At 39.3% G+C, this 25,885-nt stretch overlaps 1 protein-coding gene across 1 annotated transcript in view; it reads left to right on the forward strand.

Moving 5' to 3' along the window:
- The window catches only part of ROBO1 (roundabout guidance receptor 1), a 703,140-nt gene that overhangs the window by 580,968 nt on the left and 96,287 nt on the right, over window positions 1-25,885 (forward strand). Inside the window, 1 exon segment of the mRNA XM_050332388.1 lies at window positions 10,118-10,275. Within this exon segment, the coding sequence (XP_050188345.1) occupies window positions 10,118-10,275 (158 nt within the window).

Here is a 25,885-nt window from a genome sequence, read left to right on the forward strand (position 1 = left end):
CAGCCTCTTAATCTGCTTCTTTTTCTCCATTATAATCTGCTTTCAAGGAAGGCCATTGCAGCCAACAGTTCATTGCAAACTGAACACCAGCACCTTGATTCGAAGTGTACAGAGGAAAATCTTTTATTTCCAGAATGCAGCCAAATCCTTGGATTTAAAGACGCAAACTCTTCTTTGCCTAGGGAAAAATAATTTATGATGTCTGAAAGACGTTGTTCTTTGGTGAGCTGTGTTGTGTCTAAAACCCCTTGGTTTGTGTCCATAAATTTAAAAATACACTGTGTTAGTCATGCTGAAAATATTGTCTGTAATCCAGCATGATTCAAATAACCCCAAAACTCTAAATGAAATTAATACTACTACTACTAGTACTACTAATACTACTACTAATATTAATGGGGATTATGGAAAAAAAAACCAAAGAAAATACCTGTAAATATTTAGAACAAGCAAAGGGAAATTGTCTCTGCAGTCTGTACAATTGAATCTATCCTTCCAGGAGATAAATTCTTACTTACAGGTAGTAAATTCCTTGTCCTGGAGTGTAACGTGGAAGATGTTGAGAGGGATCGTGTTTTCTACACAGTCAGTCAAATTAATAATTAGGTCTCTCTCCTCCTTATCTATTTTCAGTTTTCAATCAACCTAAGGGATACTCTGAGCTTGCGTGCCTGAGGCACCACAGATCCTTCAGGGTTTAATTAGGTTTCCCAGTGCTGCAGCTTGCTCTCTTGGGCCTGTCAGTCCTTCTCATAGGAGTTGAAATTACTCTTTATATGACTTACCAGATTTGGTCATTTAATTGATTCCCAATTCATCGTCTAATCCATTTACAATTTCCTTTCCACACACGGAAGTATTGTTGCGGGTTGACAGCTGTGTCTCCCAGTAAGATTCCTGGCAATACTTAAAGCCCAAATCTTAAACTAGTGAAATAAAATTGACATTGTGAGTGGTTTCCATAAATTTTTGTCATGATCATCAGTAACTTGCAGGCAGTGGTTTTTACTTGGAAGTCTTTTTTCTTGCAACCTGCTCCTTAAGCATGAATTTCTTTCTGTTGACAAGTCTAAGTTTCTTAATTACAGTAACGAATGACAATAAATATGTTTATTTTAGAGCCTTTATGTGCAGTCATATGTTTATTGCCAAACGCCTAAATACCTAACTGCTTTTTCAGTGTAGTATATTGCTTGATTCAACCATTTGACTTGTATTTGTCATCAGCACCTTTTAAAAGATGTCATCTAGTAGGTGCAGCACTCTTGGAGTTCTTTGATTAATGAATTAGAAGGGTGCTGGTTTTGTGTTTGCTAACATGTATTGCTGAGTGTATTAGGGAACGACACTTCCCACAGATGGTAACTATTGACCTTAGTAGATATGAAGATTCCCTGATCTGATCATACTGGTTGGAATCATAGAATGGTTTAGGTTGAAAAAGACCTATAAGATCATTAACCAAGCACAACCAAGTCCACCACTAAACTATGTCCCCAAGTGCCACATATGCATGTCTTTTAAATACCTCCAGGGATGGTGACTTTACCACTTCCTGTTCCAATGCCTGATCATCCTTTCAGCAAAGAATTTTTTTCCTATTATCCAGTCTAAACTTCCCCTGGTGCAACTTGAGGCTGTTTCCTCTTGTCCTTGTCACTTGTTACGTGGGAGAAGAGACCAAGCTTTACCTGGCTACAGCCTCCTTTCAGATAGTTGTAGAGAGTGATGAGGTCCCCCCTGAGCCTCCTTTTCTCCAGGCTAAACACCCCCAGCTCCCTCAGCAGCTCCTCACAGGACTTGGTCTCCAGACCCTTCCCCAGCTCCCTTGCCCTTCTCTGGACACGCTCCAGCACCTCAAGGTCTTTCTTGTAGTGAGGGACCCAAAACTGGACACAGGATTCGAGGTGTGGCCTCACCAGTGCCCAGTGCAGGGGACAGTCCTGCTGACCACACTATTGCTGGAACAGGCCAGGATGCCATTGGCCTTTGTGGCCACCTGGGCACACTGATGACTCATGTTCAGCTGCTGTCCACCAGCACCCTGAGGTCCTTTTCTGCCAGGCAGAGGAAAAGCAATCAATGGAAAACATAATTCTTTGGAGAGCATCTGTTCTCAAACAAATTAAAGGATACAGTAATGGCGACAGTACATTTTGTTAATATTTCAGAAGTGTGATCTAATTTCACTGCTGCTATTTCTATCACCTGTATTTATATTTATATTTAACTCTATTTCAGCTAGTTTTGGATTGTGCCTTGGTTCTGTTTAGCATTGTTAAAACAAAGTTGTTTCTTTGCTGCTTTAACTGTCAGTGCTCTCTACTGGTGTCATCAGCGAGGCAGTACTAATAATGTCAATACTAAATTACATAGGAATGTAACATGAACTTAATGCTGCTTCCTGACACCTTCACTCTGTTAGCATTCTTATAGCAGAATGTGGTGTGAGATTCAGTAAAATCTTTATCAGATCTTCATGTTTGGTGAGAAATAGGCAATTTCCCACTGTTGGAAATCCTGTGTTACTGGGTAGTAGCAATACAGGTTTTCTGAACAACTCTTCCCAGAATTGTTTAAAGCATTCTATGCACACCATTCAATCTCTAATTATCTCATTATTTCTTTTTCATTCATTCAAGTTAAATAATGCTATTCTTTAGCACTCTTAAGTCTTCCAAATTTAAGTTACTGTTAACATTTCTGTATATCTCTTGCAGTGTCTACCAAAATCTTAAAAGTTCTTAAAAATAAATCATTGGCAATATGAAATGTTAGCACAAGAAAGAGCATAATAATAAAAGGCAGATCTTAAATTTTTGAAATGTCTGAAAGAAAGGACCTTTTCAAATCTTTTCTTGCATTCATTAACCCTTCATCATGGAGGAAGTGTTTATGAACCACCTGTTTAAACTAAATTAATTGATCTCAGTGGTAGCAGAGTACAAAAAATACAGTTGTTTTTCTGAGGGGTTTTGATGGTTGTTTCCTTTAACTAAAGGAGATGTTAAAATAGAAGTATGTATGATGCTGTGAGCTCAATTACAGAGATTCTGGTCCAGAGCTGAACTAATTCATGCTAATACATATGAATATTAAGCAAAAAACCAACATTTGACTTTAAAGTACTTTTGTTTCTTCAGTCTTTGGGGTAGTAAGGTTTGCTAAAGGGCAGAGTTTAAAGTGGAGCAAGACAGCACTGTGTGAATACATTACATTGAATGTGTTGTCATAAACGATTAGCCGAAGATTCAGACTTGATCTCTACTGTGAAGATGTCAATCATGGTCATTGCTTTATGATCAGCCTCTTTACAGTGAGCAGTCTCTGCTGTCTGGAAGCCTGTTGAGTGTGAATTCTCAGACTGTGCAGTCAGGGATGTCCTGTGCTGTCAGAGACCTGGCCGTGTGTCTGGTGCTTCTACAGCGTTGAAGCTCAGAGAAGGCTGAAAGTGTATTAGAGATCAAGACAGTGAACTGATTGGCATCTGCTTGCCTGTAGAAGGCTTTTTGTCCAGCTGAGGAAGGGGTAGAAAGAGGTCAAAGTGCTCCAAGTTGGAAAACGTATAAGAAATGGAAATTATGGAAGTGAGGAACCCTGGGCGTGCTGGCTGTGACCCCCTGCCTCTTGGAGGCCTTGTAGAACTGTGACATCTTTTGAAACATTCAGTGCAATTGCAGTCCAGTTGCTGGACTCAGTCACTGCATAAAATTATTGCCTGTATTACATGAGTGGTCTTGTTAAATGATCATAACAGTAATTTCTGAGTATTTATAGCCCTACTCCTTCTGTTCCGTTTTAATGACTGTGTATTGTAGTTAACACCAGTGTTAACCTGGTTTTAACACGTTCAGAAAGGAAAGGAAAGGATTTTTTTCAGGGAACAAGTATTTCCTTTAGTTTTATATGACTACATGGAGACTATTAGGGAGGTTTCTTCAGAAAAAGAATATTTCTCATTTGTAAATGATCAAGGCTTTTGGTAAAACCAGATAACAGTTTAATAAGCTATAAAATATACTGTGGTAACACATATGTTGACTTAAATCTGATAATGTATGGCTTTTTTTTTTTTCTTTTTAACTTAATTAGGTGCTCCAACACTTTCCTGTTAGTGGCATGCATGTATTAAAAACTGTATCCTGACATCTGTATAAATTTCATGCCAGGAAAGTCTTTAAACAAGGTACCATAATTCTGGCTGATGCTTAAGTTAGTTGTAATTAAAATTAAGCACCTGGTCTGAAGCCCTATTCCAACTGACAACCATCTTATAATATATTTGAATGCCAAAAATGTCTGGTGTGTCTCACTAAATTTGAATTACAAGTTCAGGAGGTAGTGGGGAAAAGGGATCATTGCTGGTCCTAAATTACAGGAACAATTCTGCTTTTGAATAACACCTCAGTCCTGACTAAGAAATAATTAGTTTCTCTTTGATTACAGCTTCATGGGATTAGAGGATTTATATAACCACCTGAATCTCATTTCTGTTTTCCTCATTTCACAGCATTTTAAAGCAAGTTCTCATTTTTGTTGTTTTGTTTGTCATATTTTGTTAGTCAGATTAAGTATTAGGTGGAAACTTTGTTTATAAATACTGCTGTTTTGTTGGGGAAGAAAAGGGAAGCATGGAAATACTTTTTAAATATTTGCAGGAGTTAAAATAATAAAGCTGGTGGGTATTAAAGAAAATTAGGATCTGTTACATGGGAGTTTTAACAAAATCAGCCGAAAGACAGGACAGTGGGCCATTAAGGTTGCATTACCCAGCTTTAGCTTGTTTGATGTTGGGATAGTTTTGTTTGCTGCTGGAAACTTGCTCATTAGCTGAGGTGTGGTTGTTTTCTAAAGGAATGTGAGGAATGAGCATCTCTTCTATTTATTTCACTTTTTTTCCTTTTTTCCCCCCATTTTTGAGGCATATGCTACTGCTATTCAGAGAAAGATTCAGATGATCTTCCTGATGAAAGAGTGGGAATTGTTGGGATCTCTCCTGTTACCCAGCTGTGAGATGCTTTGTCTCGCCAGTCTCTAGCAATGTAGACTTGCAAAATAGTGTGCTTTGTCTGGGAGGGTGCAGGAGAGTTAGTGGGAACCAAGTCTGAGTGATGTCTTTTATAAGATTTGAAATTTATTAAGATTGCCTTGGTCTGACTAAGAAACTGTTTCTCCAGCACCTTCATTTCCCTGTCTTCCTCTGGGTGACCATGGCTGTAAGATCTGGGTTGATTAGGGGTCCCAGATGTGTTCTGGTGCACTGCTTTGAACTGATCCAGCATGAAGTGTCTGTGCTAGAATAGACCTGTAATCAAAATTTTCAGGAGATTTTTTTACTTCCAGATCTTGCATGATACCACCTGTTAAGGCATGATATCCAAAATGTATGATGGTAAATAGTGTGTTCCTTAAATATTCATTATTTTCAAGTATTGACTAGAACTTTCTGGTTGGTTAATTTTTTTCTTGTGTTTTCTTTATCACTTTTGAATCACAGTTATTTAAAGATAAACTGGAGCAACAATCTTTCTTAATTATCTATGATGTATATAGGCAAAAAACTCCTGCCTGCCTTCCTCCTATTTCACCCAGTAGTGACTTCATACTCTCTTTTATAGTAGCCAACAAAGACCTGAAGGAAAAAAACAGTGGGTGCTGCATTTTGCAAAGCCTTGTTTAGGGTTTACACCAAAAAAATGCTGTCTCTACTTATGTTGCTTGTCAAAAAAATGTCTCCTCGAGTGATTGCCAGTTCCCTTCTTCTCTGAGAAAGATTCTCCGGGGGAAGTAAAACTTTTTAGGTGACTCAATAGTACACGATATGAAGTAGTTGTGTGAGCAGTTGACTTCTAAGTGGAGTTACAAAAGTTGCTCCTGAAGCTGGATAGTTCAGCATGTTCACACAGCGAGATCATGGATTTGTCCTAGCTGTGCAGTGACAATGCTAACAACCACTGTTCATTATATTTTAGAAGATATTAGGTGAAATGTCAACCTTTATAACTCTGGTCTGTCAGAAATAGGAGGGTGGGGTGGGCAGAGGAGGGGGTGTTATACCTGTGAAGATTCTACACAGAATTTCTTTTAAAACTCAAAAAAACCAAACAGCCTCTTAGTGTATCTATTTTCATTCCAGCTGCACATGTGTAGAAAGAGGTGGCTGTGGAGAAATTTGACCGTTTGGTGACTGAAAGCGTTTGCTGTACTGGATTGCAAAGTGTACTTCTAATATATCTTCAAAAGGAAATGCATTCTCAATTTACAGTGAGCCTTGACTATGAAGGACAGAAAAGAAAAAAAAATAAGGGTTTTTTCAGTTAGGGATGAAAATTTTAGATTTATAACTTCATGCGACGATTGCCAGGGCCTGAGGCAAAAAAAAAAAAACAGCAAAAAACCAGAACATGCATCTAGTTTAGAGCTGCAAAAATAATTACATGATGGCTATCTGTGGAGTAATCTCTAATGGATTACATTTTGTTAGCATTTCATTATGTAATGTTAGAGCCAAAATAATTCATAGTAAATGGGAAAAAAAATACTTGTTTTGATGTATCTGTGGCCTGGACCTTTGAGGTCCTCCTAGGGCGTTCTATTAAGAAATGGTTAATTTGTGAAAGGTCTTGGTTTGCAGACAAAGTACTGTGCTTGTAAAGCTATTATAGGACTAAGGAGTGGAGGAATTACAGAAGTAATTTGTTTTTATTATGCAAGCACTGGACTTCTTTGTTACTTCAGAGATGCTAAAGCCATCTGAGGTGCTTTCCTCTTAGATTTATGGTGTCTCTCAGACTTAAAAAGCAGTTATGGCTCATTAAGATCACTTGATTTAATTTTTTTTAAACTTAAGGGTGCTTCTTTTTATATGTCTCTTAGATTTTATCCAAGTGATACAATCTTCAGCAGTAATAAGAGGCTTCTTACTCATGGTCAAAACACCCCTTTTATTGTGTTGCAATAGAACTGTGGCTTAGCAAATAAACTCTTCTGCACTTTCATGTGCTGTTGGCAAAGGGAACTGGATGTATGGGGTCTTTTTCAGAACTTAGGGCAATTTCTGTTCCTTCTGCTTTTATATTCTTTAGTTTGGAGAATTGGAAGGGGAAAAAAAAAAAAGAAGTAATATGGTGACCAGTGGTTCTAAGCCAGATCAAGTCTCTAAAGTATTAAAGTAAATAGAAAAACATCTTTGACTTCAGTAGAAGCAGTGTCAACTTAGCCACTTATGCTACGTGATTTACTGTGTCTGGGTGGCTTGAGGGTTGCTTGGGAACACAAGAAATTACATCTGGTCATTAATGCCATGTTCAGTATCAATGGAATAAGGATATATAACGTTCTCAGTGTACGTGAGTGGTGTTTTAATGCTTCCATAACTAAAAATAATTTGAAGCATCCAATTTTGATGCATCAATATAAAGGGGAATATAGTAAGGAAGCGGTAAGAGAATGTGGGTTTAAGTTAATAAAGTCTTCTTGAAAGCAGAAGGGGAGCTTAAAGGATTGGTCTTTTCTGAATAACTAAGAGTGACATCATTCTCCTCTTTGTGAACATATTCTTTCCTCTAGATGTAACATCAATTGAAGTTATAGCTGAAAATATTTTCGGTTTTCCCCAAGTTCATATTAGGAAAATATCCATGATTTTTGCTTTTAGAGAGAGAAATTCTTTGTCCTTAGATGGAGCATGCTTTCTCAGGCTTTTGTATGGGAAGCAATAGGTACATGTTTTATTTGTTGTGTTGTTTCTTTCTTTTAATAAACTGTCTACACTAGGTCTCTTCAAGAGCCCTTGTCTGTCCAAGAGAACATGTTCTATCCAGTAGCATCTCATTGTTGTAGACTAGATGACCTCAAGAAGTCCCTTTCAACCTAAAATATCCTATAATTTCTTCATTTGTCCTATCATTCTGATTTATTAGTTTGTGTTATTGAAGTGATACAGACATTTCACCCTTGATTATCCTTTTTTCAGTGCATTAGTATCTCCTGATTCCAGGGCATCCAGAAATTTCAGTCGTTGAACTGAAATATTTTAAAATGTCAATGCTTTAGTATGGAAAGGGATTGGTAAATTCTGATGCTGTCTGGTGAGATCTCTACTGTATTCAGGTCTTACTGGTACAGAGATATTCTTCATTACTTCCAGAAATTGTATCTTTTTCCTATAATAGTGGCAAAATGCCACTATTTATTTATTGCTTTTGATTCCTGTCTACACTCCTGTATCAATGTGGAACTTTCCCTGTTGTGTATTACATTAGAGTGAGACAGACTGGAGACACAGGCCCGTGACTGTAGCTACTGAATGGTGGGGGATAGAATGTAAGGAACGTGTACTTGAGAGGAAAGAATCAAAGACAGTCCTACTGATTATTGACAGGTCGATTTGCCAGTAGTCCTCCAAAACAAAAAACTACAAATAATTTTTTCTCCCCTCCTTCGTTTTGGATGCGATAGCATTGCAGGAAGCAGATGTGAGGAAAATGCATGACCTCTGGCCCGAAGTAGATGACCCATTTGCCTGCTGACCATTTTAAAAGGTCTTAACAGCATGCAAGATCTTAGAGAGAGGAATGTTTTGGTGGTAGTGCTGTACCTGCCAGTCCCTGAGCACAACCACATTCCTTAACAACTGACAGTAAATCACACCTCACTTGGAAGCAGCACTAACAACCAAACCTCTATTCAGTAGTGGATGTCCATATATCTGTGGTCCATGGCTGGGGGGATATATTTTTTTACTGCTGATTCTTGGCACTATTTACTGTTGACACAGGATCGTTGCTGGTAGCAAGAATGACATACAGCTTTCTAAAAATCCTAAGATTGTAGTGTGCATTCCCATTGCCTTATCCTTTTCCAGTATGTGTGGAGCAACAGCAGCAGAGAGAACTAGAATGTTATATTTGTTATCATCTTAGTTATTTTTAGATTAAACCTAATGCCCCTTACTTAGGGATGCCATTATTCTGTTAAACTGTGCCCCTGTGTAGTGGTCTGCTGGGTACAGTCTCTCCTCTCCTCTCCCAAAAAGAAAAACAACCACACAGCTATTGATAAATTTCACAGTGGGTGACTGGAGGAAACTAGAGTTTCCTAGGCCTGGGCTTGGTGAAATGCTGAGAAAGAACAAAGTCTAGTAATGTAGCAAAAATAAAAACCTATGTAAAGGTGGCAAAATTGACTTCTTCCAATTAAGGGATGTGGTCCTGGCTTAGGCTAAGTGATGGCTCCTGGAGATCAGTAAGGATTGTTAATATTTCTCCTTGAAAAAGACACAAGCCAGATTGCAGAGATGAGTTTGGCTGAGGCTGGACAAGTGTTCAGCGTCTTGTAGTGTCATCAGAGAACTGGGAGTTTTGGTTAGTGTATTCATTTTTGCCATAAATTCAGGGATGGGGGCAGTTCATAAGGCCAGCAGCCAATCTTTAACCATAAACCTTTGAGTTATTTGGCAGGCTGACCTTTTATCTCAGAAAAAAAAAGGGACACAAAGCAGTCGCTTCAGTGCTTATCCCCAAGTCACCTGAGCAGAAGAAATTGTGCCGTCTTCAACTGTGAAAGGAATCATAGAATGATTTGGGTTTGAAGGGACCTTAAAGATCATCCAGTTCCAACCCCCCTGCCATGAGCAGGGAGACCTTCCACTAGTCCAGGTTGTTCAGAGCCCCATCCAACCTGGATTTGAACACTGCCTCAGATGGGGCATCCACAGCCTCTCAGGGCAACTTGTTCCAGTGCCTCACCATCCTCCCAGTAATTAATTTCTTCCTAATACTGAATCTGAGCCTGCCCTCTTTCAGTTCAAAGCTGTTGTCCCTTTTTCTATCACTACATGCTCTTGTAAAAAGCCCCTCTCTAGCTTTCTTGCAGCCCTCTGTCGCTTGGCTTGTATGTTGGAAGTTAAGTAAGAGTTGTACATGGGTTTTCTGTGTTACTGTGTGGAAGTACCAGAGACCATCTATAGATGCCAAATGATGTTCATTAACTGATATGTTCACTGATATAAAGTGCAATGACAACAGGCAGCATTAAAGGCCAAAACAAAACACTTTTCTGTACTATTGGTGTATTGTTGGGTAATTTTTTTGCTTCGTTTTCTTTATTCTTTCAGTTCTACGGGATGACTTCAGACAAAATCCCTCCGATGTGATGGTAGCTGTGGGTGAACCTGCAGTGATGGAATGTCAGCCCCCAAGAGGTCACCCAGAACCGACTATATCGTGGAAGAAAGATGGGACCCCTCTAGATGACAAAGATGAGAGAATCACAGTAAGTATAAAAAGTTCTGCAAACAGCACAAAAATCAACTGATCTGGGATTACTCGGCTCCTGAGCACGTGGGCATCCAGCTGAGCTGTGCTTGAGAGGATGTGTTCTTTCCTTGCCTCACAGCCAAGGGCTAGTTTGCATTTAGCTTGGAAATGTATCCTCTCATCTCATCCTACTTCATTGCAGGGTATGCATTCATTTGTTAAAGAGACCCATGCAAAACCTATGTTCCTCTCTTCCTCAGAGGAATTAGAAGCTTGTGGAAATGAAATTCATTATATTCGTCACTGTCCTGTAATTTCCTTACCTTTCATCCACCTACAGATTTCTGCAACCTGTAATATCTGCCTTCTTCGGTTGGAAAGAGGAATTAGGAGTAGTCTCAGTGAGACCTTCTTTTGCAATTCCTTTGAAAATAATACATGCAGAAAATCTGGGTGTTGTATTAGAAAGGCTGAAAAGGGGCTGAGGATATAGACACATTTCTTTAGAGAGATGATGGCTTATCCTGCCATCTCAAATTAAGCTGTTTTCTAATTAGTGGTGTTGTCATACTCATTTGTATCTGTAGCTTGCTGAAAGCAGTGCACGATTAGATTATTCAAGATAAAATAAAGCAGCATCTCAAATCAGAAAACTACCCATTTTTTAGTCTTTGACATGGGAAACAATAAGCTAATGAACCTAAATGTCTTGCAGAAATGGCAGCAAAAAAAGGGAGTTCAAAACTCATTTATATGCTGCCAATGTGGTGATACAAAACATCTTCCCATATGGTGAGAAACTGTATCCTCTGAAAGCACACACGTCTAGGATCCTGTTGGTACTGGAAGGTTTACAAGCGCAAAACAAGATCAGAGGCACATACCATTTATATGCCTCAATTATATACTGAAAGGAGGGAAATGTTTATTGGAAGTACACTTAAACCCCAGCAACCTGAGCAAAAAAATTACCATTTTTGTTTGAGATTTAAATTTCCTGTTATTCCATTTGGGGTTTTTGTTTTGTTTTTTTTTTTGCAAACAAGACAAAGCTCAGGCGTTCTGCAGTTGTGGCGTATGCATACATTTAAATTTTTAAGTACCCTACCAAACCTATACTGATTGCTGGCTATTAACTCAGTTCTTCCAATCATACTTGCTAAGAACTTGCAATTTCCTTTTCAAATATCCTTTCCACTGTGACAAGTCAATTGACCTGAGATAAAGAGAAGATTCTAGTGCTACCTTTTTTTTTTCCCCCAGGAAGTGCTTTCTAACCTTGCATTTTCTATTGCTGTAGTTTATTCTCTTGAAGGATTTTCAGGTGTTTCCTATTAAGTACATTTCTTTTGTTATACATGAAAACTGCTCTTCCAGCTGCTGGAACAAAGACATACCCAGAACAAAAGTAGCTATCAGTGACTGGCAGTGCCACCTGTACTCTTCAAAAACTGTTCTTAGGATGAAATAAAGCCCCTCAGTTTGGTTTTCTTTTCTGGTGATTGTATCAAACACTCACCTACATAGTATTCTTTTCACCGTGACATCTGGGAAAGTTATCCTGTGTCACCAGTTTCTCCTCCTGTAAAAAAAAAAAAGAAATGAAAAAGAGTTTTGATGCAGGTGTAGATATACACTTGTTTCATGTACCCAAGTGAGTGTTTTCAGCGGTGTAAATTAGCAGTGGGGCCATAGCTCAGCAAAACTGCATCCATTTATTTCCTATTTGCCTGGCATTGTCTTAGGCAGCACTATTAATATCATGGGTGCTTTCTCACATGGGCTGAGACTGAACCCACGTTGTAATGCACATTTGCATCCTCTTACAGCTGTAGCAGGATCTTGCCAAGTGGATAAATATACCTTCAGATGTACCTCTTTACAGCTTTGCAGTAACCTTCGGTATTATCTTGCTAGTGCCTGGGAGGGTACAGGAGATTGGGAGCTTGGAATGGACAACTTTCTAAAGGGCAGATGGGAAAAAAAATATTAATTTTGAAACCTGACTTAGAATTATTCCATTTCTGTTCACTTGTCTCCTTTAAGGCATTTCAGTTTCACTTTAGCAATAGGAACATAAAAGATTAAAAGGTACAAAAGCTGAAATGAGGATGAATTGCTGGGGTTGAAGTGAAAGATTTCATTTTTTCATTAAATGAACCTTTTATTTTTTTTTTTTCATATAAGTATCTGTATTTAAAATGAACACCTACATTCACTTGATGGTAAAATTTTAATTGACTTGGTGGCTGTAAATTTCCATAATACAATTTACTTTTGTTACTTTCCTCTTTTTGAGCCATAAAATTACCAGATCAGGAAAGGTGCAACTATATGTGTTGGTGTTCCATATGTATGTAATACCAGTGGGCATTTAATCAATGAAAAAACGTGGATGGCTCCACTTCTAAAGCATTTCCAGTTGTTTTAATTCTTAAAGGCCTGTTGATCTTTGACTCATTGCAGTTTTGAGAGTTCTCTGTCAAAGGCTGTTTGAAGCATTTCATATTAATGCTTTCCTTTCTAACAAGAGATTCAAAATAAACATTAAGGTTGTCCTTTTTTTTTTAATAAGGAATGATGCTTGGCATCTCTTTTTTGATCCATATATATACTTTCTTCAAGAAGATATGTCTATGGAGCAACCTTTTTTTAATATATGGAAGCTTTTTTCTCATCTGCAGTGACACTTGATCTGTGAGTCAGCAGAACTGGACTTCACAAACTGAGTATTAAGGGGGCTAGAGAAACTGAGGTGGAAGCTTGGTTCCTGGCAGAGGGTTTAAAGCAAAATATGTGGATAAATAGCAGATAAATAAGATGCAAGTTAAGGCACAACTTCCTCAGGAATGCAATAAAAAGAAAACATTATTTTGTCCTGGGTAGGGTTAAGGAAATCGATATGTTTATATAGGTGAGATAATAAAAAATCAAAGTAGTCTTTGCATGGTTTTGGTCCATTTGTAGGGCAAATAAATGTGCTTTGAGGAGAAATAAATGTGCATGTCTTTCAGGTTATAAACTAGTGAATGGAACAAATAAGAAGTGAGAGTTAGGGTATGGGCACAGCTTTCTGTGATGGGGATTATAGAAACAGACCTTTTATTTAAGCACAGCTCTCCCAGTAGGGCTCAGTGTTAGCACAAGTGAGGCTCGGCGTAGGTTCTTTAGTGCACACATGATGCTCAGTGCATCTGATGAAGAATTATCATCAAAAAGTTTTTCTCTCAGCTCTTGAATGTGTTGTCTGTAAACAGTTTTCTCAGTGCACTGGACCTAAAAATGATTATTCTCGTGTGTGCTCTTTACACCACGGTATGAGAGCATGTGCTTGATGTGGCTAATCCCTCTCCATATATTACAAACCGAGCGGGAATGACGGTCTTGCCCGTGAAGCAAATGCTTACCTTTCACTTAATTTATTGAGCTGAAAAACAGTTATCAGGAGGACAGAGCAGAACTAGTGTGATTCTGTGCTCATCTAGTTAATTTTTCTCCTGGGATTACTGCCAAATCAAGAATCCCTCCTGTAATATATAGAGCTGAAAAAGAGTTCCTTATTGCAGTCCAGTGAATAGCTCTAATTTCTCGCTGTAGGCAATGTAAAGCTCAAATGTATTTCTTAAATTTCTGAAGTGATCCATCTGCACTAGGAGATGCTGTTTCATGCTCCTCTTGGAGCTGAGACATGGTGGAGAAAGGAGATGCAAGGTTATGCCTGCGAGTGACAGAGAAGGTTGCTCACCAGGGTGGGGAAGTTCCTGGTTCCATTTCCAGCCCCTCATGGTGTTGACACACTTGGCATCTCTGAAGTTCATAGCCCCACTCATTGCTTGGAGTGAGGATCTAGGCCAGGACTCTAGGTATCCTCACCAGGAACAGCTCTGCTCCCAGCCCCATCAGTCTAGCCATCCTTTTTGCATGGCAGCACAGCGTCATTAGGGCGTAGCCACATGTGTCACCTTGGTGCCAAAAGCTGTGAGTTTGCATTCCCTCGGGCTGAGGAGGAAGTGCAATCAGTGTAGTTTCTGCTGACTGCTGTAATCACTAGGTTTGGTCTTTCCCCATGTATCGTGTCTGAATGCAGTTGGCAGGAGAGGCAGTGGCTGGGAGTACCATTAGCAATGACTTGCTCGGGCACTCACGATAATCACAGTGAATACTGGCTGCTTGTAAGCCTGTGAATCCAGTGTGCCTTCATTCACTTCTCACCCATCTTCCTGTTGTACTCCAGAAACCTCCCACTGCTTTTCATATGGTGTTCCCACTGCCTTCCTACCACACGCCATTACCATTACATTTTGACCTCATTCCCCCGTCTGTTTCCTCCACCTCACACCGAGTGCTTGCATCCATCCAGCCTGTCTGGCTCTATCATCTGATTAGTGGTATCAGCTTGCGTGGAGGTACCAATTTGGAAGCTCGGATGAGCAAACTCTCCTGCGGTGTGCTGGGATGTAAAGGCATTCCCCGTCTGGCTCTGCCGTGGGTGCAAATGGCTGGTGTGCTGTGATCTGGGAGGGATGTGGCGGTGCCTGTCTGCATTAGGCTTGCTCAGAGCCTCCCTTGAGGAGCTGCCTCACTGCTCTGCCTTTGTGAATCCCAAATGCCTGTGTAGAAGGTGCTGACATCAGTAATCTAACCAGGATGGTGGGGCCTTTGAGCATATCTTTAGGCAAAAACTGGCAGTAATTACAGGCTCTCAGGAGCGCAGAGCGTTCAGAGAGGATTTTGCAGATCTCCCATCTAGACAGGGCAACCTCCATGTGCTTTTGGATTTGTCTCTCAATTTGTCTCCTATTTTAGCGGCAATGCCTGCATAATTGACTAAGCCTCAGTAAAATCAGGATGCAGTCAGAGTGCCTGTAATTATCAATACTTTCCCAGGGGAAAATGTATACACATCCTGCATAAACTCCAGAGCAAACTGATGTTTGAGCCAGGTTTGGAGGTCAGAGTTTCAAGGCTGCATCTGTCCCTGCCCCATGACCACTGGTAGCCCATGCTTCAGAAAGCTTCCTAATTGTTCACATCAAGTCGTGGTTTAGGCGGCAGAAGAAAAAAGCTATGCGTGAACATGAAATTTTAATAGGTAAAATCTTTTACATATACATGAAAAAGGATACTGGTACCTAAAGAAAAAAATCCTTTGTAATTGAATACAAAAAGCAGAGCCTTTTCACGGAAACTCCGGTGCAGCACTGTGATTGCAATTTCCCCCTCTTTCGTATTAACTCTTATCTCTCATTTATCCTGAATCATCCTCATTTGATTTTTAAAAGAAAAAGCTTGAGAAGCCATTTATCTTTCCTTGTTCAAGTTTCTTAGCTTTAAAGATCAAAGTTACAAGATGAATAATGCATACAGGTTTTCATTCCTTTTTTGTGTGGCTGTCATGTGACATCAACAGTTTTGAATGACTTACACTCTTATTTTAGATAGGTTGTAACTTAAATTCTCAATTCCCATTTCATTTCCTGGCCCTTAAATAATATCACAAATGCAGAGCATTTATTACATCTTACACAATGCTATTTTTACATGTGTGAGTGATGAAAATGTTTTTTTACAAAATGTGAAAACAAAGCCTCTGATCTTCTGCTGTGACAGGAAAACTTCCTGAATGGTACCATCCCGAGGAAGATGTTTTATTTATTTGCCCCAAATTTTTTTGTTAATGAATTGTCAAAGAGAACTACATTCATTCTTCTTGGTGGAGACCAGTCATAGCCTCATTGTGCTTCAGGATGTTTAAAACTACATAGCTGATGTGACCTCGATCATGAGAAGAAAGAAAAAAGAAATGGAAGATGTTAGTTAGAAAGGAAAAGAAAGGGTTGATTATATTGGAGGGAACAGTGGAAAAAGCAGGAATTAATTCCTTGTTTAGGAAAGGGGTCTTTCTTTCCAAAGTTAAATTGCAGTGGGAAAAATTGCAACGGGGAGGTGAATCAAGAGAAGGAAAACAAAAAGTGATTGAATTTGTTGGTGTGTGCTGTGTGGAGTAACAGTCTCAACCCATTAGAGCAGCAATGCTCCTGACAGAAACCATACTGTTATGGTGCCACTCCAAATTAATTCAAGATGTTTATCCTTATTTCTTTCTTCTCCATTCCTCTTTTTCTGGCCTCCTCTCTTTTTCATGTATTTATCAGTTGTTAATCTCTAAACTACTTAGTTTCCCATAATTGTGTATTTTAGATACACAGCAGAAGAATGCATGTTCCAGTAGGGGATGTAATTCTGATGGCAACATTGTCTGTCCTATGGAGAGCTGCATGAAGGATCGTGGCCTGGGTGCACAGCACACAAAGCAGTGGGGGTGAGGGTAAGGTGGGGAGCAAGGACTTACAGTTCAGGGTTTTATTTCATTTTAATTGTTTTTCTTTTTTGGGGCAGATTAGAGGGCAAGCAGCAATTTCCTATATGCCCCTGGAGGGTTAGAAAGAGAAGTGTATTTTTTTTTTTTTCTGATTCCCAATATGTATTTGCTGCCTCCCCCAGCAATTTCCTTTCTTCTGAGTCCTTTTTCTTTTTTCTGTCTCTTTTTTTCACTCCCTGGGAGGGTTGGCTTCCCACTTCACCTCTCTTTTTCCTTCATCTCCTGATCCCTACAATGCTGGCTTCCTTGAGGATCAAGAGTAGTTTTTGTTAATGTTTTATGTTTCTTCTGCTGATAAATATTGTTTCCCCTGGTGACACAGCAGGAGCTGCTGTGAGTTAACTTGGCACCCCAAGGGGGAAAAAATGCAAAAGATTGTGAAAAATAATTTGGAACTACACGGTTGTCCCAGAGGACAGTGAGAATGACTCTCAATCCTGCTGTTTCTCCCCCTTATTTTTTCCAAAATGTGACATTGTTTTTCTGTGTTCACGCTTAAAGCTCTGTGTCAGGGTCCCTGTTGTTCCTGCTGAAATCTCTCTGCTCTCCAGATTCCACAAATCTTTGTGTCTTCTGGATCATTTCTCCCCTGTTTGGTGTTCTGATCTTGGCATGTACTTGTACTGTCCCCTGCCTTATCATCTGGACACCTTTCCCATCTCTCTCCTCAGTTCTGACTGTGTGCCTGCCTCTCCCCCTGCCATGTCTAAACCAGTCCAGTTTCCATATCTGCACAACCACTCTGTTAAGACAGAGTTGTCAGGGTATCTTCTGACTTCTGACTCTGACACTTCTCCTTCCCATGTCATTTTTTTAATTATCATAGGCTTATCCAAGCTCTTTTCATTGGTACATTAATCTTTCATTAGCATTTGTTGCATCACTTTGTACATTGTTTGTGGGGTTTTTGGCTGAGCCCTGAAACCTATTACCTTCTCCTACAGAGGACCATGCTCATCTTGGAAGGCTGTAAAAAAATCTAATAGTCTGGGCTAACACAAAGAGGAGAAAATATCAGACTTTTATTTTTGTATTCATTCTCTTTCACTTCTTCCATCCTATTTGGAGCCTTACCGTACTCACTTCATTTTTCAGGCTTAGCCCTTTGAAACAACACTTCTCATCTCCACCACATCCACGAGTAGCTTCCAACCCTGACCACGGCCATTAAACAGCGAGAGCTTGCGTTCCTGCAAGCGAGCACCGAAGCAAATGTGGGTTGAAAACCCCAAATTATTACAAGATTCTCCCCTCGCAGCCTTTATTTCAGGTTTGCCGTCGTAAAGAGAGCTCAGCTCTGCAGGCAGGCCTCGTCAGGCAGATGTGAGCTCGTTCAGCTCGCTCTCTGAGCCGACCAGGAGCCATATGGCAGCGGTTACTGTGGCGCCGAGCCTGAGCTAACAAGCCCTGCTGAGAGACAGGCTGGGCCGCTCCGGCACGGCACGGGACTAACACGGCCACACAGCTTCTGCTGCGCTGGGGGCATGGGCAAAGCGGGCCTGCCTTGGCTTCAGAGGCTCCACGTGCCAAGCCAAACGACCTGAAAATGCCCGTGTGGACATCATTCCCTTCTCTGTAGCTCAGCTGTCCTGAGTACTTGGTGGGCAAGATGATTTCTCCGTCTGCTGCGGGAACATGGCAAGGAAAAAGCCTGTTGGTCTGAAGTATTTGGGTCATAATCAATGCCCAGCATTGTTCTAGTTGGTTTAAAGGGCTCGTTATTAGCCCTGAAGCTTCTGTGCAGGGTTGCTGGGTGGGCTAAGACGTGCATTGGTTCATACTTGTTGCAATGTGTCTTCTCAGCAGACATCTCCAAAGGATGATGTTGGTCTGTGGAATTAGGGGAAAGAGAAGGAGCATCATGACACAGGCTAAAAGGGTGGCCCAGTGTCAAACATCTGTGGACTGAGGAGTACACCAGGGCTTGTGCTGGCTATCACAGAGACTAGATTTTGCATTTAGGGCTAAACTGACCTTCTGTGTTCCCAAGAACATGCCTGGTAGTAGTGAAACCTACTGTGTGAGGTTATCAGATTTATTGACTGTGTTCACGCTAACTGAAAGTGCTGGAATTAAAAATCATCATAATTCAGCATTAGATTGAATTAGGTAAAAAGGCTTCCTGTGGTCATTAAACTTGCTGGCTTTTTAAACCAAGTTACTGCTGATCATATTTGACCCTACAGATAACAGTATCTGTTCCTTCTAGTTTTTCTCACAACTTTCAAAAATGTTCTTTTGCATCAGTGGAGCACTTTGCTTCAGCTGTTTTTGTCTTCTCACCACTTGAAAAGTTCAGCATTAGACATGCATAACTATGGTTTCTCACTATTGTTTCACCCAGCAGTAGTGAAAAGTACTTTAATGTGGAATAAGTATGTATTTTTCTACAGTCAGCTTTATTTTATGCCAATTTCTCTTTTCAATTATAAAAGTAAAGTGAAAAGAATGGAGTTCTTTTGCAGATACTCTGTGGACTTACTGGAATTTGAACACTCCTCATTGAGTCAAAATTCACCACAGGTTTCTTTTGTCCCTAGTCATGAACTGATGACCTAGATAGTAAAAGAAAATAAATGCCTGCAGCAAATAGAGTATGTGTTAGATATCTTGAGTTTTGAGACATCCACAGGCCTAGACATTAGACTATCAGGATTTTCTTGTTAAAACAGCTTATTGAGAGTTTTGAACCTCTGGGACCATCTGAAATTGTAGAAATGGTGTCTGGGAAGCTTTTCTTTAAAAAAATAATAAAAAGCCAGGTGGTTGGTATCTCAGACTAGGTTACTTGAGCTATGCAGGGCGTGTAGGACTTTATGATTTCGATGGTTAGGAGCAAAGGTGATTTATTATGCTGAGAAAGTAAATTCCTTGTTTTGTTTGGCTGACAGTCTCGTTATTGGGGTTTTTTTGGATGGGCAAGAGAGATGAAAAAAGGATGTGGGAGGGAAATTATTTCTCCATTCATTTTATTCTCCTAATGAAAAAGAAACATTTTTGTTTGGTTAGTTTTTTTAAGCAGTCAGGAAAGGAGCCTTTGTTTATATTACAGACAATAAAGATGGAGATTGGTTTTATAAAGTTAATTCTTCTCTTCCCCTCCCTTCATCAGCTGCAGGGAAATCTTACATATAGAGTGTGGACATCCTCCTCTAAGTTAAAAATCCCTTTCTGGGAACACTGTTCTCCCCACCCCCTTAGGGAGTGCTGTACTTTCTACTTTCTCTGCTTCCTCAGCATGAGCAGAAACAATGACAAGCAAAGCAATATTGGAAAAAATCAGGCTTCCAGAGGCTTTTATGAATCTGTCACACTGAACATGAGGACTCACCCAGGGAAGTGTGCCACTGGTGCACAGGCAGAAAACAGGTTTAGAGTAGAGTTCAGGCCACTGGACGTGGGACTTAGGATCCCTACAGGTCAAATGTGCAAAAAAAAGCAGTACAAATCCTCTGCATTCCAGGGTTCTTTCGCGCAGACTCCTGGACCTCTGAGCAGTTAACTTGATTTTTTACTCTATTTATGTTTACTTTATAGTCATGCAGAGGGATATTTCCATTAGTAAAGCATGAGAGACCTTTTAATACACAAATATCCTACAGAAATCAAAGTATTATTTGTGGCAAGTCTGTAGATTGAAGCAGAGCAACCCTGCTCCTCGCTGTGTTCATGGCTTTCCAAACACTGAAACCCTCTCCAGTTGGGGGGATAGGGAGGGGAGGAAAAAAAAAAAAGTACATTTTTGTTCTTGAAAGTCTCTAGTGGACCTTATAAATTTGATTGTACTTGGCATTTTTGATATTCCTGGTCGCTTGCACACCACAGCAGCCACATGTTGTCACTTAAAATCTAAATATCGGGTAACTGCTAACTGAGACTTTATTGTGTATCATGCTTATTTTAGGAATTACTTTTGTAAAGCAAAAATGACACTAACTCTAAAAGCATGTTTAATAAAACCTCAACAATCTGTGTGCTGAGTTTGCACATATTATGTTCTCATAATCAAAAGAAAAATGTAGAATAAAAATAGTAGAGAAGAACAGTGCCCGTTTTTGGAGCCTTGAACAGATGTAAGTGATTAGAGCTTCTTGTTTGGTTTGCTTTGATTTTTTGGTCTACTTTTTGAAAGTTCTGTCAACTTCACTTTTGCTTATTTCACTTTGTTTGGATAGTTTTGCCTTACTGAGTTTCCTGTGATGCTTCTGGATATATGAAAAGTCTAGTCCAAATCACAGCACTTCAAAAATAATAATTTTTCAGTTCTTGGGTTTCCTCAACCCAACAGAGTACTTCTCTCTCTCCAGGTAATAATATACTCACAATTACTTGCTGCCAAGTTTAGATGTTCACCACGTGCAGCAGTGTGGGACCAGCACACACATTGCAGGGTGTTATTCCAGACTCCTGTGTAATATTATGCAGGACCAAGTCTGCCTTCTTACGGTTGTCCTCCTTAAAAGGGAAAGGAAAAAAAAAAAAGCTGATTTCTTTCTTTGTCTAGATGTAAAATAATTCTTGCTAATACTCATGCTACGCTGAGCAATTAATTGATTTTTTTTTTTAATCCTCCTGAAAAATCGTTGTCTAACAAGAATCTGTTTGGCAAGCGGTCACATAAAGATCGTTCTTTTATTTAACATAGAAGTGTGGGTGGTTAGTTATACTTGGATCTATTTATACTCTTATTATTTTTTCTAACTCAGCAGCTTTGCTTTTGCCTCTGTCTGCTGCTGTTGTCAGTTGTCTGCTTGCCTCTGTGAGGCCTCCTGGTTCTGGCCTCATGGGGAAAGAGTAAATTACACAGAGACAGAGGGGGGAGAAGTGAATCAGTTTAAGAGTGAATAAAACCCACTAATTTTGCAGGGAAAATAATGCTGTTAAAAAAAAGTAAACCATGAGAAAGTAAAATGCTTTCCTGGTGCGTATCTTGAAATATTTCTAGTGCCACATGGAATTTTGAAACTAGCCATGGAGATTTGTATGCTTAAGTAATTTTGCCTTCCTTCACAAAATGTGTAGTTTGGTTCCTTGACCAAAATGATGATGGATCAAGATCTCTTCACTGTAATTTTGTGGGGTTTTTGCATCATTGTTTTTCAAAGTGTCTATGCCATTCAGAATGTCAGGTGTTTGAAAGAAGTTGACATGATGGCTTGGACTTCTCTCCACCATGCCACACGTTTCAAACTCTGCTGATCTTGCTCTCAAGATCCGAATATATGAAATCATTTGTCTCTTAGGACTTCTTTGAACTCTGGTGCCCAGTTGGAACATTTCTCTTGGAGTAAGACCTGATGCAAATCAAATAGGGAAAAAATTGCTTGTTCAGGGTAAAGTGTTACCACAGGAGCTGCAGGTGCCTGATGGAAGCAATTTCATGGTGCATGGTATGTATTCCAGAAATGAGTGGTCCTGCTCTCTGGCAGACCTGTACACTGCATAGAATTAAAGATCTGCTTTTACCATAAGGCTATACAGTCATTGCAACACAATTTCTAAGCTTTGTGCTGCAAAACATTTTCCTACAGAGAAAATTATTGTGCAGTGAAGGAAAGATTGCCTTGAGGTAGAAAGTCTGCCAGCTAAGCAAAGCAGATTGCTTGGGCTGCTGCAATCTTCCTGTGCCATTTTGGGCAAGCCTTGAAGTTGTTTGGTTCTTCTTATTCAGCATTTCACGAGTTGTGGGTCTGAATTCGTACATGGGAAGCAGCCTGACACTGTTGCAACAAAGGTGTGTTATGCCGCGTAGCCAAAGTGCAAAGTGTTATTACATCCTAAGTCATAAATAGGCTCTGTTTTTGGAAGGTAAAACAGTAGAGTCATATCTCTGCTTTCATGTTCAGGCCATGCTCCAGTCTAGGTGCTTGTGATGGTATAATACTTGCAGAATCTAGCCCACCTACAAATACTCAGAGATTTTCTGTAATTTTAAAGAGAACCTCTCTTTATCTTTCAAGTCATGCTGAAGGGTTTAAGTGGTTTGAAGGTTATTGTCCCTTGTATTCAAGGATCTCAGAGGTTTTTAATAAACTAGGAATGTTTGTATAGAAGGCACTTTGCATAACTGTAATCCTGGGAAGTTTTCATTCACAGTGACTGTGGTTAGAGTGTTTCACTGAAGTGCACTTTGCACACATCCTGAACTCTGGGTGTGAAAGTCTGGCATTACTGAAATCAGTGTGAGTATTACCACTGTCTTTCCTGAGACTCATGTTTCACCCTCTCCAAGAAAGTGTATAGTGGAATTTATAGCAAGAGAAAAGCCTCTTGTTTGGTGTGCTAAACGAGTTGATGTTCTTCACCTTTTTGTTGCAAGTGTTTTTACTGCTTCACTTCTTGTTTTTATTGGCTTGTTTGTCATTAAGGTACTTAAGGTATTCCAGTTGGAGGTTTGTGGACAAATGCCATATTGATTCTCAATTTTTGTTCTAATAAGGCTTTCTGCGAAGAAAATTCACGTGTCATCTGTCTTGCCGATATCTTTTGCATTGTCATTCTCAAATATTAGAAATCATGCAACTGGAGGTGACAGCTGTTACTCTGCTTTTGTCATCTAAAAGTGAAGGCTGTTGTATCTATTATTCTTGAGGTTAATAAGTGTAGGTGGTTGTAACAGGTTTTTCAGCAGGAGGAGAAACCTTAACTTCAGCAGTCTGAACATTTTAAGTAGGACATGGGCAGATCACTTTTAAAATTTGCAAAATTAAGAGCAGCTGGAGCAACCAGAGTAAATCAACCTGTCAGCCTGCTTTGCTAGTTATTTCCACTTCAGAAATAGAAGGTGATATTTTAAAATGTTCACTTTTAGGATTTCAGCTGTAGTGAAGCTTGCTCTCCCTACTTTAGCCATCTTAACAAAGGCCATTTCTTCTACTGCTATGAATAAAAAGTTCAAGAAAAAGGCAGTGCTTCATCTTTGTAACATATACATTTCCTAGACTGCAGTGTCAGTTTTACTGGGCTGCTCTGTCAATGAGTCTCAAATTCACCTTGAAGGATCACCCCCAGGGATGCCAGCTGAACCTCTGACCCTTCTATTCTGGCTGTCACCAGGGTTAACACATCATTACAGCTTGTGATGTCTGGGATACCTGTGCTTTCGGAGCCTTTATCAACCGACACTGTTTCACACAGCTTAAACAGGGCTCTGTCTCTCCTTACTTTTTCACAGGAATATGTTTATTGATTTTTGGGAATGAGTTGTATTTCTTCCTAATTTTGCGTTAAAATAGATGTGAAATTTTAAAACTTACAGACACATCTCTTGTTTTTCCTAAATAGCTAAAACAGCAACTATTGGTTGTAGATAAAAATAAAAGATGAGGGAGCGTTCTCTATTAAAATTTGAAAGTTGGCAAGTTCATACCTGAGCTGTTGCTTACAAAACCACATTGCTACACAGTGCAAAAAAAAAATTGTGGTGAGAGACAAAAGGACAACATATTAAGCATTGGTTTTGTGGGATAAGTTCTAGCTACTGAGAGGTTAAGGAATTTTTGTTAATTTGGAATTTTCTTGCTGAGGTACCATGTTGGATAATCAACTGGTTATAATTAAAATGGAGTTTGGTTTGCTAACCTGAAAAGTGGTATTTTCAAATACTTTTCTTGTCTGTGGCACTGATATGTAGCCAAGGGAACTCTTTTATAAGAGAAGCCTGTTGACACAGATTTTCCACATATGTATTACAATATTGTTTTAATATATTGTGCATTAAAGGTTGGACTCGATGGTCTTAACAATTCAATGATTCTAAATGCACTCTTAGTAGAGTTCTTTACTTTTTTCCAAGATTGTCCTCTGATAAAACATGTAGGGCATTTGGCCAGACCTGATTCTGGATGCTGTTAATGGCCATCAGTTTTGTGTTCATGAAATAATGAAAGCAACAGACATCAAAATCAGTTAATTCTAGCTCCTGTATTGTTTCAGAGGACTTCCACATATTCTCATTGGGGAATTGACACCACTAATGTTGAAAAGTCTTAAAAGGTAAAGATGACCTATTTATTCTGGTACACTGGAGAATGCCAGTGGAATTTTTGTTTCTGCTGATGGAGATAACTTTTAATCTCAAGCAACCCACAGCCTACTAGTTTTTACTTTTGTATTGGTTCTTTCTTACTTGTTACAAAATGCAGTCCTTAAAAATAAGTCTACACGCATTACACCTAGGTACCTATCTTCAGGATTCAAATGATATGCAAATGATGTGCAAATTTACTCATTGTCCACATTCAGCTGAGCAAGCTGAGATGATACTGGGACAGGGTTGTATCCACTTTTGTCCTCTCTATAAACACTTTGAATAGTCTTTTAGGTAGCAAACCTTAAATCACTCCTTTCAGTTAGATTTATCTTTTAGGTAACAAGTCTTAAATCACTCCTTTCAATTAGATTTGTGTCATTTTCCTTTTTTTAGGCTTGTCTGGAAACCTTTAATAGCATAACAATTAGGCTAGCTCCAGTTAGGTATGATCCAATGGTTTTTTCCCTGTGGAACTGTTTGAAGAGTAGTTGACAGTGTCACAAAATAAGCTTCTGAGGAGGAAAAATATTGTTTATTTAACCACATGATTGTACAGAAAAAGAAACACTTCAAGCCACTCTAATATCTGTGTGCGTATCTGACTCACTGAGCATATGACATTTCTTTCCATTGGAATTCCATATGGATACCTTCTTTCTTCCAAATCCCCACTTAATGAGCTTCTGGTCTTTCACTCCTCAAGGAAGTGTGAGTCTCATTAAATCCCTCTTCCTGATTTGGTTTTTGCCTCCTCTTATGTCTCAAGAACAGAGCTGCTGTTTGGGCTACAAGCATGTTGAAAAGTTAACCATTAAGATCATATAAACTAATACCTTTGTGGTAAATTTCCAGGCAATTCTGCTATGAAATTAGTTTGCTATGTGAGCAGAATGAGCCTAGATCAAAATCTAACACATTGTTAAAAGTAACTCTAAATACAGCAAAGATATTTTAATATTCAGTGCATCAAAAGCCCTGCATGCCAGCTTGTTCTTTGCAGTCATGTTTGAAAGCATCAGGAGTCATATCAATAATTACAGCATGTATGCTTCAATTCTTGTGGGTCTTGAACAAAATTTTGACTCTAATAGGATTTTTCCAGAACTTCATATTCAGAAATTTAAGAATATTTAGGTGTTTTTTCTGAAACATAGTAGAAATATTCATGTTATAGTCTACCAAACGTTTCTTGCCGAATCTTAGATCTGGAAA

This window comes from Myiozetetes cayanensis, unplaced genomic scaffold (assembly GCF_022539395.1).
Source record: "Myiozetetes cayanensis isolate MyiCay16 unplaced genomic scaffold, myiCay2020 scf5-8, whole genome shotgun sequence".
Classification (NCBI taxonomy): Eukaryota; Metazoa; Chordata; class Aves; order Passeriformes; family Tyrannidae; genus Myiozetetes; species Myiozetetes cayanensis.